We start from the raw sequence: 16,220 nt of genomic DNA, 5'->3' as shown, positions 1-16,220 counted from the left end.
CCTCTTGGAGCTCCTGAGTCGGAACGTTCTGCGCTGTAGGTGGCGGATCGAGTTGTGAGCGCTTGAAACGGCTTGTGGCTTATGGGGGATAGACGCGGCGGGGGGCCATACTGGATGCAAGTGGGAAAAAAAGAAAGTTAAATCGGTTCTGTAGATAGAACACCTACACCTGGTATCCTGTCGAGAAGCATCAATGCTTCTCGAAAGGCTTTTCGCCGCGTCGGCGTCCGAGCTAAACGAGATCTGAACGAGATCTGAACGATTCATGCCGGCGGTGTCAAACTTCCGTTTGGTTCGAGTTGGCGTTTGCGTTTGCATTCGCTCTCGGTTACTTATGGCACGTATGACGTTGTCAAGCAGGGGGTCGATTGCAACCAAGACTTCGAAAACCGAATTGCCGCCAACGCCCTTCCGAGAGCTACAAGTTGTAGCGCAACCTAATACAACCAGCCAACGCAGAGCGACGTCCGAGGACGCGGCTAACCGGAGGTTCAAAACGACTTCCCATGGCGCGAACGGCTGGCAGCAGACGCGCCGAGCTGCAGTGCCGCAGGCGAACTATCGCTATGCGCCACCCGATTCAGTTGAAGTGGACTGGTATCCTCGCCAGTCAGTGGGATCGCACAACCTGAGTCTAGCGTTCAACGGTTTGTGTAGGTAGGTTCTTTAGCGCGCGACCACTTCAACCGCTGACGTACTTGGCGCGCTTGGCCGCGGTCATCGCCTGACACCTTGACAGCCCCCCGGTTGCTGGGGCATTCGCAAGCTCGCGCTCTGAACCAGGGACGAGCGTAGCTGTAGGCACTGCGCAATGCAACTGCATGTTCAAACGAACCCACTCACTCGTTCACCTCGGCAGCGCCGCTTGTAAGGAGGAACGTTGCCGAGGCCATGCTACAGCCTTGTCTGCAGCAGCGAGGAGATGGTGGTCGCGCTGCATCTCCAAGGCCATGATTTCTCCGGCGTGACTTGCTTTGCGTCACCTGCGAGCTGAGCACTCAGAGCCTGTCGTCGTGATCCGAGGGGCACCCGCTTTGATTGCAAGCGGAATTGAATCTTCGTCACTTGCCGAGGCTGACTACGAAGATCTGATAATAATGTAGCGACAACAGCATCGACAGCGATGATCGGCAATCAACTTGTCGTGCACGGCAACGCAGTCTTGCACCGTTTGGTAACAACAAACACAAGCCACCAGGAAGCGTGTGTACTTAATATCGGTCTACCTGTCTTACTCGTCCTCCGAGTCTTCCTCCGAGTCCTCCTCCTCCTCCTCGTCAGACTCCTGCAGCCAGTCAACAAACTCTTGCACGTCCTTGCTGGACGCAGCGGCCAACGCGTCCTGCGCCTCATCGTCGTCTGCGTCTGCCGCCTTGGCTTCATGCCACTCGATGATCACATCCTCGCCGACCCACTCCAGGTCGTACACGGTCTGCAGCAAAAAGCGGAACAGCGGCAGCCACAGCACCCGACGCTCTTCGGGGGCGGCGCAGTAGTTCTCGAGCGCGTCCACGACTGCCAGCTGGTCCTCCTGCTCCACAAGACATCGCTGGATCACCGAGCTCCACTTCTGGAACTTGGCGCGCACGTTACCCAGAATCGTCATGGCAGACTGTCCGTTGCCCGTCGGAATCAAGTCCAGCAGACCCGGCAAGATGGCACCGATGACCTCTGCGAACGACCGGTTCTGTGCAAACTTGAAACTCTTGATCTCCATGAACAGATCATCCACATTGTGTCCTGCCGCGTCTCCAGTGCAAACATTTTCGCGGATAATCTGCTGGAACGGCACCTCCAGAGCAGTCATGTTGGCCTCGGCCAGCAGGTCATCCTCGTCCTCATCCTCCTCCTCGGACGAGCTGAGCGTGTCCCATTCCTCCCAGCGGCGCATCTTCTTGGACACCACATCGCGCGCCCCGATGAGCGTGCTCTTGAGCTTCTCCAGGCGACGCGCCTGCTTCTTCGCCTCTGTCAGCTCCTGTTCCTCGTCGTCGTTCTCCTCCTCGCTGTCCGAATCCACTTCAATGTCGTCTTCGTCCAGCGTCCAAAGGCGCCCCACGCCACCGACGCCCACGTCCTTCAGGTCCCACTGAGCCTGTGCATCGCCGCCCACAGCCTCGTCCTTCTTGTCCGAGGCCTTTTCGTCCTCGTCCGAGGAGAACCCGTCGTCTTCCACCTGCGCAACGCTCGTCGTGACCTTCGTGAACGGCGGCAGCGAGAATCCTTCGCCAATGACCACACCGAACGACAGCACGCAGCCCTCGCCCACAACCGCGCCACGCTTCACCACCACATTATCGCACAAAATCGCGTTCGTGACCGTGGCGCCGTCCTCCACCACGACGTTCGACCACAGAAAACTGCCGTCGATGGTCACGTTCTCGCCAATCTCGCAGTTCTTGCCAATGGCGCTCTTGCGCACACGCGCGTGGTCCGCGATAGTCGTGCCGGCGCCCAGGATGCACTCGCGCTGCACGTCGCACGTGCGCGCGAGCGTCACGTTGGCGTCCTTGTAGCGCATGCCGCGCAAGTACTCGTAGTGGGTCGCGTCCCCCGCGCCCAAGTAGTTCGCGTCCGGCACCATAGGAAAGACCCAGCGCTGCAAAATGGCCTGCGAGACGCCGGCGTACGTCCTGGGGTCCATGACCCTGGCCGCGAACTCGTCCGTCACGACCTTGACGAAGAACTTCTTGCCCAGCTCGTAGTTCTGCGCCTCGTTGTGCAGAAAGTCGCGTCTCAAGTCCTGATAGTCAAAGTCCTCGGCGAACTTGAGCAGCACCTCGGGCGAGCACACGTCGATGTAGCAGTCCAGCAGGTCGCTGCGCAGCGCGATCTGCGCGTGGTCCTCCAGGAAGAGCGTGTCGAGCCGCGTGCTGCGCTGCGTCGGGTCGTCCTCGTACAGCACGAGCTGCGACGTGGCGGCGTCCACCCCCACGACGAGCTCGTCGTCCAGCGGCCGCACGCTCGTGGCGAAGTTGGGGCGCAGCTCCTTGAAGATGGACGTCATGATGCAGTTGGCGTCCGCCTGTTTGCGACGCTTGTGCTCGGCGATGGCCGCCTGCAGGTCCACGTTGGCCACCACATCGCCGCTCATGAGCACGAACGGGTTGCTCTGCACGAGCTGCAGCCGGTCCAGCTCGCGCAGCGCGTCCCCGGCCGTGAGGCAGCTGGGGCTGCTCACGCACGTCACTTCGAGGCGCCGCGCCACCTGCGACTGCTTCTCGATGAACTGCTCGATCTGCTCGGCGTGGCCTGTGCAAAAGAGCAGAACTTGTTGGACGCCTGCGGACGCCAGGAACTCGAGCGAGTACTCGAGCATCGGCACGTTGGCCAGAGGCAGAAGCACTTTGGGCAGCGAGAGAGTGATGGGGCGGAACGTCTCCGTGAACGAGTCCGCGAAGAGAACCGCCTGCAGGGGCGCCTCGCGGCGCGTATCATCGGCCACGGAGCGGCGGGGCATGGCGATGGACTTGGCTGGTGGGCAAATGGAGACCAAATTTTATGTATACACAGAATTTGAATCAATAGATTTTGATAGGTGGAGAGAATACGGAATGCAATTAATTGTGCAACTTGCACTTCAAGGACAAGTTTAGCTACTTGTGCTCATTAGTTGCTGGTTGTGATGCCTCTGCGCGGGTCTGCGTCGTGCGCGGCGTTCGACGTGTCGACTCGCAAGGTTCCGTCGCTGGCGCTGGTGCCTCGGGGCCATCTGAAGCACGCGACTCGCGCCAAGAAGAAGGTGGCGGGCAGCACGCAACTCGGGCGCGAAGCTGACGCCAAGCAGCAGGACAACGGAGCTGTTGCTGAAGACGCAAGTGAAGAAGCATTTCCATCGCCTCCACGTCCTGCACGACGTCATGTACTTGGCGACATGCTCGAGGACGCAGCAGAAGAGCAGCAAGAAGACAATGAGGAGAGTGAGGAAGACCAAGCTGACGACGATGGCCAAGCCGAGTTGAGGCTCGGCGAGCGGTTCTTGAACCTGATGGCGCGCATGGCTCGCCTTGCTAGTCAGTCGCTGGGCGACAATCCTGCTACAGGCCCCCCTGCAGCTCGAACAATTGCTCGAGGCACCACCGAACGAGTCCTGAGCCCCGTGCCCATACCACCATCTCCTCCGTCTCCAGCTAAATCGCCTCAGAAATCGCCCTTGAAATCGCCCAAGCACGTGGTTCGAGACGTGGCCAAGCGTTTACCGCGTGCACTGCAGGGTGAGCTCACATTTGACATTTGCATGCTACTGCCAGCGCCGCTGAACGAGCGGCAGAGCCCTTTGAGGTCTCCGATCCGCCGGAAGCGGCTGCGTAAGCGCGTACGCCGCCGACGATTGCGACGCCGCGCAAGACGAACGTGGCAGGCGTCGCATGCTTCGTGGCCGCCTCATGCCTCTGCAGACTACATTGTGGACCACAGTCGCCAGGACATCGCAGGAATCAGCGCCTCTCGTTTGGTGGAGCGACTTGGTGAGCGAAAGGTGAACGTGCAGTCTCTTTCTCGAGTGATTTCAATGCCGCTGCCTCCGCTGAATCGGAACAGCACAAACCTCCAGGCTGCGCAGTCCTCTGACGCTGCATCTGTAGACGAACATGTTGAAGATGTGGACAGCGAGCATGATAGTGAGGACGACGACAGCGAGCAAGAAGAGGAGGAAGAAGACGCAGACGATGAGAGTCCAAGCGAGCATGAAGAGGTGAGTGCACGGGATCGTCTAGTTTCATGTCATAGTAGATTGTCTCCGAGCGTTGTTATCATCGCTGTACATGACCACTGACTCTATGTGGCACTTGCTGTGGCTACCCTCCTTGATCAGACTTCAGAGCCTCTTGGCAGCACCGCAGACACCGCTACAACGCCGTCGCCACGCGAACCCCAGGAGCTCGTTGCTGACAAGCTCGCCCTTCCAGCCAGGAAGCGCGCACTGTACCACCAACCTGCCTGGATCTCGCCCGAGCTGCACGCGTGGCTCGTCGAGTCGGGGCTTTTTGCCACCAAGCCGCGCCGCGAGCTGCTACCCTGAGTCTGTTGTCGTCTCCCTCCTTCTAAATATTAACACCACTTACTTTTGTCTTCGTCCGCTTCTCTTCACGGAGTCGTAGTCCTTGATCCCTTCCCCGAGCGTCCGAGGAATGGCCTTATGTCTTGCCGGACTTGTATGTGCCCGCCGGCGGCTTGTAGCAGTCGGGCAGCATTTTGCGTTGCATCTCGTTGAAGGCAAACTTGTCCGCCTTGGTGTTCATGAAGACGTTGCGACGACGCACACCGTAGAGCCGCATGTTAGCGCAGAGTGCAGCGCCTTGAGAGGCCTGGAGCTCTGCGCACAGCAGGCGTGCTTGCTCCAGAGTCACGGACATTGCCGTGCGGTCCTTCCCACTCTTGCAGCACGTAACACGTGCGCCACCAAGCGCGCGGCAGAAGTCCGAAGAGTCCATCAGCAACGCCACGTTCTTCTTGTACTGGCTCGTTGGCGAGCAAATGTGGTGCTCGATCTGAACAAGCAGATCGTCCAAAGCTTGCAGGTCGTGTCGGTCGATTGCCATGGCAGCTTCGTCCGAGTCGTCACCCGCAGCAGACGACATCGCACTGTTCGCTCGAAGGCGGCGACTTTCACGGACGCGGCTCTCCGTCTCATCCATCCGCAGCTGCCGGTACAGTGCGTAAACGCGCTTCAGCTCCACAAGGTTGTCTCGGTTGACACGTTCCTGCAGCTTGACCGCGCTGGACTTGTATGCGTGGACGAGACTCTGCTTCTCGTTGACGCCCTGGGTAAATAGCACGCAACGCACGTGGACAACCCCGTCGCCCGAGACCAGCGACTGTGGCAGCACGGACATGTGGTCTTCGCTAATGCCCATGGTCAACAGCAGGCAGCTGTTATCGTTCGATCCCGGCGGCGTATACTTTTTCAGGGAGAAGAAGCTTCCGGTTGTCGAGTGCCGACGGAACTGGATAAATACGTTGCGCAGCCACCGTGCGCCAGCAGCAAAGTCCTCCACCATCCCATACTCTTTGCCTTGCGTACTCAGCAGCGACTCAAAGTTCATGAGGTAGCCAAAGGTGGGCGCGCGGTCGATCTGTGCTTGGTGCAGAGCGCTGCCACTTAGAGCCAAATCCAGCGAGGCAAGCACACAGGCCGCAGTGGCCGATAAGATCTGGCTGCCGATGACTGTGAGGCGGTCCTGCAGATCCAGACGCAACTTGAACGCTGCCAAGGTATCATCACTGGGCGATGTCGTCTGAGTAGCAGTCCCGCTGCCGTTGCCTCCCCTTGATGAAGACAGGGGCGACGTCGGACACTGGAAATCGCCATCGCAGCTGCTGTCAAGCAAAGGCTCGTCGTCTGTGGCTCCAGTTGGGTTGGCTGTATCGATCGGAACCGAGGCAGGGTAGCCCCCATTGGCAAAGCCCTTCGTGTGAGCCGCTGGGCAGCCCATGGTCATCGTGTGCCACACGAACGGGCGAGAGGCGAGCGGCGCACTTGCCCCGCTCCGACTCCGCTTGTTATGCGTGGGTGGCTTGTACGTGCAAAGGAACTGGTCCTGCATGTTGGTGGGCAGAAATTGCCACAGATTCAGGCCCTTGTACGTGCTGCGCTTGAACGGGGCCACTGCGTCGGCATCTCCGCCTGCAGCTGACGCCGAGCTCGCGGCAGAAGAACTGGACGCGCCCAGCGAGTCTCGCTCGTTCGCAACAGAGATCATGCCAGCGCGCTTGGCCGCCAAGCAGAACTTGCCGTCCTTCTGCTCGTCCAGCAAGCGCTTCTCCTGTCGAATGAGGAATTGCCGCTGCTTGAGGTATTCTTCCTGCTTTTTACGCAGGAACTCGAGCTCCGCGTTGATTCGCTCTGTGTCCCGTGGGTGGGCCGCCTTGGCATGCAACCGCTTCTGCAGGTACCTTGAGCGCTCCAGCGCCTGCTCCTCCAGAAAGTCCAAATACGCCACAGGCAGCGCAAACGTGCACCGCGGCACGCGCAGAATCTCATCCACCGCCACGAAGCGAAGGTTGCCATTTGGCGCCTCGTTGAGCGTCCCCAGCCCAATCCCCGAGAGGAAAGTGTCGTTCTCCATGAACGTGCGCACGTCACTGCCGCGGGTGTTACCGGGGAAGTCGATGCGCGCCCCAGTTGCCATTTTGCTCGCGGTCTCTCGACCAGGAGCCAGCGTCGTCGGGATTAAGAACTTGGCGTTGGCCATATCGACGCCCGTGGTCGGGAGTACGCGCTGCGGAGCCACCGAGCGGAAGGCCTGCACTACCAGCTGCACACTGTCACTATCTACCATGAGACTCGAGGAGGAGCCGGTACCTGGCTCCCCCAGCATCTTGTTCTGTGGCAGTGGCTGGTTTGCAGACAGCGAGTCCCTCGAGGACGTGCTGCGTTCGGTGACCGGAACCGCGCACGGTGTGGATGCTAGTAGTTGCTCGTTAAGTATACAGCGACCCACGCCAATGGTGCCCTGAATGTTGCCTGGATTTTGGGTAAGTAGCGTCCGACACAACGTCAGGCGCAATTGGTCGAATCGCTCCAATTCCGCAGTCAGGACGATACAAAACGGCACTGGGACCTGTTCGCCGGACGTTGCACCACATGCTGCAACCAGCGTCGTCAACTTAACGGCGTCAGTTGCGCCAAGCTCCACGAACGAGTTGCTGCTGCCAATATATCCGCTGACTGCAACGAAGCACCCGATGCGGTCCTTGTCTCTCTCTGCCGCGGCAATATGCTCCACGGATTGCGCTAATTTGCTGCGTCTGCCCATCACCACTGAAATGGACAAGTCGAACGTCCTTCGGTGCTCGATTTGCGCAACTGACCTGGCCGAGCCGCTGGCGCTGCTTGCTGTGAGTTGTTGCGCACTGCGTCTGCGACTCGTTGCACTCTCCAGCGGATCGTCCACCTGGCTGGACTCTGTCTCGTCCCAGTTTTGCGAATGGTGCGAAGTTTCCTCCGTGTGGCGGTTCATGTAGCGCAACGACGAGCGGCCGTCCATGGAGAAGCTGGACATGGACGTGGTGACCGAAAACTTCGACGCGCGAATTGCGTCCGCCAATTCCTGACACGAATCGATCCATCGCTTTTGGTTTTCGCGGCTTTCGGCCTCCAGCAGCAGCGTTTGCGCCTCGGTGCGAATTTGGAAGCGAAATGGCGCGTGGCCGCCCCCACTTCGGTCCAGAATGATCGTGTCTTCGGTGATAGGGATTTCGCCCAGAAGCTCCAATTTGTCTTCGGACGTGAAGTAGCACAAACTCGGGCAGTCGCTGCGCAAAATGAAGAAGCGTGTCTTCCAGTTGCGCCGCCAGCTGCCCTGTTTCGTGAGCGTGCCAGCGCGCAATACGTCGTCCATGGTGAAAGTGGACGGAGCGACAGGGCGCGCGACCACGCGCTGCTTGATGCCGTTGGCGCCGCCTTTTGCGGCCTTGCCGCGGTGGCGAAGCGCGCTTAAAACTTTGGACCTCTCCTTGGTCTCGAACACTTCGTTGTGGAACTTGCCGAACGTGCTGCACAATGGCGACGCACGCGGCGCCGCTGCCCCTCGCTGCGCAAAATGCGGGACCTCCAGTTAGCGCAAAAGCACACAAAAGCGAGTTGCACAAATAAGAATGCAAACGTACTGGCTCGTTGAGGTCGATGGTGCCAACCGAGGACGACGTGTTGTGCAAATTGCTGAGGAAGTCGTCGTCGTCCACGCTCATGGTCCTGTGCGTCGGGTCTTCGTGCGAGTGCGACACGGAGCGTGCAAACGGCGGCGGGCCTTCGGCCAGGAAGGTGCGCAAACTCAGCGGGTACGAGTCGTAGATGGTGGCTGCAACTCGCGCTGCCGCAGGGGACGCCATCGTGCGAAGGTGGCGGGCTCAGACTGGAGAGTGCAAAAGGCCCAGTGCCAGAAGGAAGACGGAGGGAATAGGGTCCCATAAAGTGTGGTGCACTTCACTCGCCACTTACAAATATCAAGTTGAACGGGTCAGAGACCATTGACCTCGTCTCTGACCCGTTTGACTTCATATTTGTAAGTGGCGAGTGAAGTGCACCATCCATTATGGGACAACTTCCTTTTTTTTGCGACTTATGCGCGACTTACGATGGAAAGGCAACATGTTGGTCGCTCGTGGAGGCAATTACGCGCTTGGGGCCGAAATGGTGAGTAACGAGCTGCGCCTTTATTGAAGGCGTGGACGGCGGACGCGAAGAGAATGAGCACCAAGATGTCATCGCCCTGCAAAAAATCCAGCGCGAAAATTGCCAATTCGCACCCACTTGAGCTTCACTTCACTCCTGCCGACCGACACTGTTGGTCTCCTCCTTTTCCAGTCTCCTCCTTTTGCAGCCTCCTCTTTTTGACCAAACTGCTGCAGATTGTTGAGAAGGTGCTCTCACATTTTGGCGATACAAACGCCAGAGCCAGTCCACGAACTGCTTTTGCGCTGGTGCGAGTTGCAGTCGCGTTGCAGTTGCAGGCATCCGCCTCGCCACGTTGCTCGGAGCCAGCTTCAACATGCGCTTGAGCGCCGAACGTGTCCACTTTTGGTCCCGAAACGCGCATTATAAGAATAGTCGCTCTTGCCCATCCCCTATATGGATACATATGGAGGACACCCAAGCACCGGCACCGCAAAACTTTGCACTGCAACTACACTACAATAGAGCAAACTACAACTGCAAATGGCAACGTCCTCAAGCCGCACGACGCCTTGTCCACTTCGGTCCTTCTCGGTGACCCACCGCTGGATCTCGACGTCCGACAGGGGACGGCTCGACTGCACGCGTCGCAAGTCGGTCACCATCCGCGTCGTCTTTGCCCGTCGCGTCCTGCGCATGCGGGAAGTGGCCTACGATGCCGAGCAGATAGCTCAGTTCGTCTTCCAGTAGACTGTCGATCTCCTGCTTGCGCCGCCAGAGAAACCACTCCGTTTGGCTGCTGACACTCGTGAAGGCGAAATTCGACAAGTTGGCTGGTGGTTGCGTCTCCTGCTCTGGTTTCTTGGACGCTCCAGTCCCCCGAAGAGCGTACACGTTGCCACTTGACGTTTGCACGAGGTCAAAGCCGATCGAGTCCATCAGCTCCAGCGCATGGGGCAAGTATCCAATCTGCCGCTGGAACATGCCGTTGGCTTCTCGGATTCGCCAGCACCTCGAGTCTTTCGGGTCTCTCAAAACGTTTTCAACGTACAAGGACAAGTGCTTCAATGCGGTCTGACACTCCTCTAGCGTAAAGAGACTGCCCTTGCACTCCTGGACGGTCGAGATCCGCGCAAGGATCGAGCTGATACTTTCCACGCCGTCAAAGAGAGAGAGCTCGCCGTCCAATTGAACGCACTTCTCCCGCAACGCATCAAGCGTCGGCTTTTCGAGCGCGCTGGCGCGTTTGCCGTCCACGTTTCGTGCCCCACGCAGCTCGTAGTGCGTCTTCTGGTACTCCACGAACCCCACCGCTTCCAGCAGACTGGTTGCGCCGTCAAACCGACCGATTTTCTGCTGGAACGCAGCGCTGTCAGCTCGGATCCGCCAGTAGTCGGCGTTGTGAGGGAACCGTAAAATCTTGACGCAGATCTTCCTGGCCAAGCCAATTATCCGGCGCACGTCTGCCACGTCAACTCGCATCCGCATCTTGTCAAGCGCGTTGCGAATCGTAGGGGCAGACGTCAACTCGTCGATGAGGAAGCCACAGCTCCCGTACACCTCCACCAGGGAGACCGCAGCAGATCGTTTCCGGAGCAACGTCATCGCAGGCTCGAGCAGTGACGGATCGGGGGCCACTTTAGCCGCAAACGCAGAGAGCTGCGACGTCTCCAGGAGTTGCTCTTCGTGGCAGTGCCCGCTACCCGCGTCTGTGCTCAGCAGAGACTCGAAGACTTCTCGAAAGCGCAGGATCAAGTCCAATTGCGCCTGCGTTCGGCCCACCGAGAGCCGGCGCACGAGATCGCCATGGCGGTTGCACACGGTATCTCCGTTCGAAAACAGACACGACGCAACAAAGGCAACCGGCCGCAGCTCCACCGCTCCAGTCCACCGAGAAGCGGTCGCGTGCTCCGACCCGTAGAGCTGGTAGTAGCAGCAGATGAACTCGGGGAGCAGCAGCGTGTGGTGCGGGAACAGTTGCTGCTGCTGCAGGTACACGTCCAGTGGCTTGTGAGGCATCGCTTGCCGCGCGATTTGGTCGAAGATCAGGGCCACTTCCGACACGCGAATGCGCGCCGGGATCATGTTCGGCAGCGCGTGGTCGTGAAAGCGGCGCTGCAGCGTCTCAAAGAGCCGGAAGCCAAGCTTCTGCTGCCATAGCTCGAGCTGCCGCTGGTTCTCGTGGTACGACGCAAACCTGCCTTCCAAGACAGTCGCAACGCTCTGTTCCATGCGCAGCTTGCCCAGTCGACTCTTGGCGTACGCGAACGCGAGCATCAGCGTCTTGAACTCGAAATGGCGATGCGTCCGGAGATCGTCGTGCGTGGCAAACCACTCCGTCAGAATGCCGGTAAGCGAGCCGCGGTCTTCATCGCTTCGACCGCTGCCTTGGCCTGCCCGCTTTGTCGGCTTCGAAGTCGCCATGAACTCTCCCACCAGTGCAATGATCCTGCGTCGTGAGATTTTGCCGGAACCTTTGGCGTCATTTTCCTTAAACATTCGCCGGTAGTTTCCCATTGAGCTCGAGTCGAACAGCCTCTGTAGCACCTGGAAGGAGTTCGGGTGCGTCAGTGCCGCTGCTGGTACCAAGTAGTCAAGTAACCCAGCGTAACCCGTACCTTGTCGACGTTGTTCTTGCTACTTGGCTTTGAAGATGCCGACGCACTCTCCGAACTAGACGAGGAGGAATCGGAGCTCGAGGTGTCACCCCCGCCTCTGAGCAGCTGCAGCTTTGGTTTGTTCTTCAGTACACCCTCTTCAAAAAGCTGGTTGCAAAATGTCAGCAGTTGAGAGAGGACAGACAGCGCGAGGCACATACCGTCATAGCTAGTTGCTCAAGCAGGAAGAGAGACTCGGTGCCGATTCCATCGGGCCTGAAACACGAGACATTAGTGGAGCGATGCAGAACCGGAGGAAGCTAAAGTAAAACGGACCTGGCACGCGTCAGCCTTCGCTTCCGTCGGTGGCCAGACGAGCTTCCGTCGGAGTCAGAGCCATCTTGCTTCTTCTTGCTGGGCTTCAGGGCCTCTGACGGCACATCTTCTTCGACAACTCCGTCTGTGTATCGAATCTGCATAGAAAACGTCTCTGTTAGGATGGCATCCATCGCTGCTCACGCTGATGTAGCGTACCGTGTAGGTTCCGTCGGAGTTTTTCTCCAGCACGACCGCCTGTGCCCACTTTGCGGTCAGTTTTGGCTTTGACAGCTTGCTCTGTCGACGCCAGTTGGACGTCACAAGTTGGTTTCGGCGGTAGATCGGCTCCTGTGGGGAGCGTCGCTGCTTCGCCTTCCCTGCTGCGTCATCGTCCGAGTCCTCTGAGTCGGAGCAGCCAACCAGCAACTTCCGTGAGACCCGCTTGGCAGTATCGCCGTCTTCATAGCGAACGTCGCAGCTGCCGTCTGTACGAACTTTGCGAATGGTTCCAACGCGTCGTGATTGCTTGTCTCCCGCTATTCGGTACGTGACTCGCACTCCCTTTTTAAGAGGAGGCTGCTTCTCACCATCGGATCCAGAGGATTCGGAAGAAGAGTGCCGTTTTGCCTTCTTCTTGGGTTTTGTCCTTGGTAATTCTTGGTCCGAGTCGGAGGATGGCGCAGCAGGTTTGGAGTTTGCCTTCTTCTTGGAAGTTTGATCTTCGTGGCCGCTATCGTCGCTCCTTGCTTGGTTGCCGCCAACCTTTTTGATATTTTCAACTCGTACGCCTTTTTCCGAAGCTCCAACGTCGTATTCGACGTCAAAGGTGCCGTCCGACCTCGCGCGTACGACTTTCCCACGATGAAACTTGCCTTTCTGCTTGAAGTTGGCCTCGACAATGTCACCAGCTTTAATGGTTCCGCTCTCCTTACCGACGCGCTTCTTGCGCTTGCTGTCTGAATCCGAGTCTCCAAAGATGTCGTCCTTGTCGACACTTGCCTTTGCCTCGGGTTTCTTCGCTTTACTACCAGGAATTAACGCGATAGATGAGCTCTTCACACGTAACTCCGTGTCTCCGTCGTCGTACTCGATGTCAAACGTGCCATCCACTCGGGCCTTCACAATCGTACCCGGGTACGTTTTGACCCCTCCCTTGTACTTGGCATTGACCTTGTCACCCTCAGTAAAGCTTTCAGGCTTCTTCTCCTCTGCCTTCGCTCGTGCTATGGGCTTTGCTTCCCCTTCGATGCAGGAGCGCTCAACGTACATCTCGGTGTCTCCATCCTCGTACCTGATGTCGTACGTACCATCCGACCTCACGCGGGTGATTTTACCAGGGAACAGCTTCGCCCCCTTCTTGTAGCGCGCCTTGACGACATCACCAACCTCGAATTGCTTCGCTGTGGACGGTACCGGTGAGTCTGCACTCGGTTTGGACGTCTCAGGCTCAGCTGCAACGACGAGAGACGAATCTACGCGAGTTTCGGAGTCGCCGTCTTCGTATCGGATGTCGTACGTTCCATCAGGTCGCACACGCTCAATTGTGCCCGGGAAATACTTCGCCCCCTTCTTGTACTTGGCTTGGACTGCGTCTCCAACAGCAAACCCCGTCTTCTTCTTCTGAGAACTCTCCTCCTTTCCCTCTTGCACCTTGATTCGTGACCTCGGGACGCGTCGATCGGAGTCGCCGTCGTCGAATGTGACGTCGTAGGTGCCATCAGAATGGACGCGAGATATCTTACCAGGAAACATCTTGACGCCGTTCTTGAAGTTGGCTTCCACCAAGTCCCCAACCTGCAGCGTACTGGGGCTTTTCTTCGATGGTTGTGGGTCTCTTTCGTCGTCTTCCAGCTCGATATCTGTGGCCTCCACGTCCTTCTCCTTATCGCCATCGTCGTATCGAACATCGTACGTGCCGTCACGGTGGACAGCAGTGATCTCGCCGCGAAACATCTTGCTCCCTTTGTTGTAGCGAGCACGCACTTTGTCGCCCAACTTCAGGCGCTGGATTGATTTAGGCGAGTCAGGTCTGTCGTCTTCTTTGCCCTTTTTGCTCTCGAGCGCTTCGATCATCTCCAAGGCGACTCGCATTTCGACGTCTCCATCGTCGTATTTGATATCGTACGTTCCATCGCTGCGAGCTCGCGCCACCGTACCAGCAAATAGCTTCTTGCCGTTCTTGTACCTCGCCTTCACGGCGTCTCCAACCTCCAAAGTGACCTTTTGGGGCTTTTCGTCGCGCGGAGTCGGCCCCTCTTCCGGTTGGATGCGGTCACTCGGGACACGGGTGGCTTTGTCTCCATCGTCGAAGGTGATATCGTAAGTGCCATCGCTGCGTACACGAGAAACTTTACCTCGAAAGAGTTTGGTGCCTCCCTGAAACGGTGCTTTGACAACGTCGCCAACTTCTAACGATTTCTTCGCCGTCTTCTTTAACTTATCATCGTCTTCGTCGCCATCTACGCGCTGGATGAAGTCTACTTCGACGCGTTCCTCAACATCCCCGTCCTCGTACTTGACGTCGTACGTGCCATCCATGCGCTCACGAGTGATTTTCCCTGCGAAGAGCCTTGCTCCGCCTTTGTATTTTGCCTTCACAGCGTCGCCGACCCGAAGTGGCCGCTGCGTCGAGCTCTTCGAGCTTGTCTTCGGGCTGTCTTGTGCCTTCGTTGACCGCAGTTTGTCTGCGTCAGTTTTATCCGACTCGGCATCTTCAATCAAGCTTGCTTCCACTCGAGCCTCCGAGTCCCCATCGTCGTACTTGACGTCGTAGGTCCCATTCATGTGAACCTTCGCGATTTTGCCCGGGAATAGCCTCTTTCCCTTGCCGTAGTACGCTTTCACGCGATCGCCAACGCCCCACTTGCCTGTCTTCTTTTTCGTAGCTGGTTTCTTCTGGTCCTCATCCGAATCTGCAAACATGTCCTCAGTGTCGCTGACCTCGATTTGGTTGGCTTCCACGCGGGCTTCGCTCTCGCCATCGTCGTAGTCGATGTCGTACGTGCCGTCGGAGCGCACTCTGCTTTTCCCTGGGAACAAGCGCTTCCCCTTCTTGTAGCGCGCCTTCACCTTCTTCCCTACCGTAAGTTTCTTGGTAGGTGCTCGTTCCTCGTCACTATCAGCTTTCGGGTCCGCTGACGCTTCAATATGTTCCGCTTTCACGCGCTTTTCCTCGTCTCCGTCTTCGTACACAACGTCGTACGTGCCGTCGCCGTGTATCCTCTTGATTCTCCCGGAGAACAGCTTCTTACCCCCCTTGTATCGCGCCTTGACGCTCTGGTCGACGCGAAACCCACCGCTCTTCGCTTTCATACGCGCTGGCGCCTCGTCGCCGCTATCCTGCTTCCGCACCTCCGGCTCAATCAACTCTTTGGCCACTCGAGTCTCCACATCTCCGTCGTCATAGTTGACGTCGTACGTGCCGTCCGACCGCACACGAGCAATCTTACCGCTGAAAAGCTTGGCGCCTTTCTTGTATCTCGCTTTCACCGGGTCGCCTACTGCAAAGCTCAAGCTGTCGAGCTTTTTAAGTGAAGCCGACGCACCGAGCGGTGTTTTGTCCAGCTTCGAGGCCGCTTCAACGTCCACCGCCGCCATTTTCTTCTCAATGTCGCCGTCCGAATACTCGACGTCGTACGTGGCATCTCGATGCACGCGGATGATCTTCCCGGGGAACCATCGACTGCCTCCGTTGCACCGCGCTCGAACCGAGTCCCCGACCTCCAGAGCCGATTTCAAGGAGGCATTCCGAGAATCAACCGACAAGGACGCGAGTTTCGAGGGTGTTTTGCTCGGCGACTCGACCGCGCCCAGTCGAATGGGCGACTTCTTCTCTTTGGTGTCGCTCATGTCCTTGGCCTCCTCAACGTCGTCCAACGGAACGTTTTTCTTGAGAGTTCCGTTGTTGAGTTTGATGACGCACGAGTTGGACGACGACCGGATCTGGATCAAGACGCCGATGTCCTCCGTGCCCACGATCCCCACCAACATGCCCGTCTTGAGCACCATGATGAACTTCCAGCCAACTAACTCGCGATCCGTTTGAACGGACACCGCGATCTTGGAAATGGCAGCGAATACTATCAATACGGCGTCACCACAACCTGTCATCCGTTACCGGTGCTCGCCACTATTCCTGAAGCACTTGAAGCGCGGCGCCCACTTTAGCGACGACGTTGTGGTCGTCTGCT

General features: G+C 58.0%; 4 protein-coding genes across 4 annotated transcripts; 1 reads left to right on the top strand and 3 right to left on the bottom strand.

The window, feature by feature from the left end:
• Positions 1-1,231: 1,231 nt before the first annotated feature.
• On the bottom strand, positions 1,232-3,460 carry KRP23_1997 (putative translation initiation factor eIF-2B subunit epsilon; the record flags this gene model as incomplete). Its single annotated transcript, XM_067886674.1, has 1 exon — positions 1,232-3,460. One exon carries the CDS (start codon positions 3,458-3,460, stop codon positions 1,232-1,234), a length of 2,229 nt encoding a protein of 742 aa, XP_067749335.1.
• A 165-nt stretch (positions 3,461-3,625) lies between these two features.
• KRP23_1996 (uncharacterized protein) lies at positions 3,626-5,020 on the top strand (the record flags this gene model as incomplete). Its single annotated transcript, XM_067886673.1, has 2 exons — positions 3,626-4,693; positions 4,814-5,020. The coding sequence occupies 2 exons, from the start codon at positions 3,626-3,628 to the stop codon at positions 5,018-5,020; spliced, it is 1,275 nt and encodes a 424-aa protein (XP_067749334.1).
• A 115-nt stretch (positions 5,021-5,135) lies between these two features.
• KRP23_1995 (Type II inositol 3,4-bisphosphate 4-phosphatase) lies at positions 5,136-8,832 on the bottom strand (the record flags this gene model as incomplete). The annotated part of the gene is made up of 2 exons (XM_067886672.1): positions 5,136-8,534; positions 8,611-8,832. The coding sequence occupies 2 exons, from the start codon at positions 8,830-8,832 to the stop codon at positions 5,136-5,138; spliced, it is 3,621 nt and encodes a 1,206-aa protein (XP_067749333.1).
• Positions 8,833-9,670: 838 nt separating this feature from the next.
• KRP23_1994 (uncharacterized protein) lies at positions 9,671-16,038 on the bottom strand (the record flags this gene model as incomplete). Its single annotated transcript, XM_067886671.1, has 5 exons — positions 9,671-11,662; positions 11,734-11,880; positions 11,934-11,988; positions 12,049-12,185; positions 12,247-16,038. The coding sequence occupies 5 exons, from the start codon at positions 16,036-16,038 to the stop codon at positions 9,671-9,673; spliced, it is 6,123 nt and encodes a 2,040-aa protein (XP_067749332.1).
• Positions 16,039-16,220: the final 182 nt, after the last annotated feature.

This window comes from Phytophthora ramorum, assembly GCF_020800215.1.
Source record: "Phytophthora ramorum isolate Pr-102 chromosome Unknown Phyram_PR-102_s0002, whole genome shotgun sequence".
Taxonomy (NCBI): domain Eukaryota; phylum Oomycota; class Peronosporomycetes; order Peronosporales; family Peronosporaceae; genus Phytophthora; species Phytophthora ramorum.
Note: the sequence above shows the minus strand (reverse complement) of the source record. Positions and strands in the feature narration are given on the sequence as shown.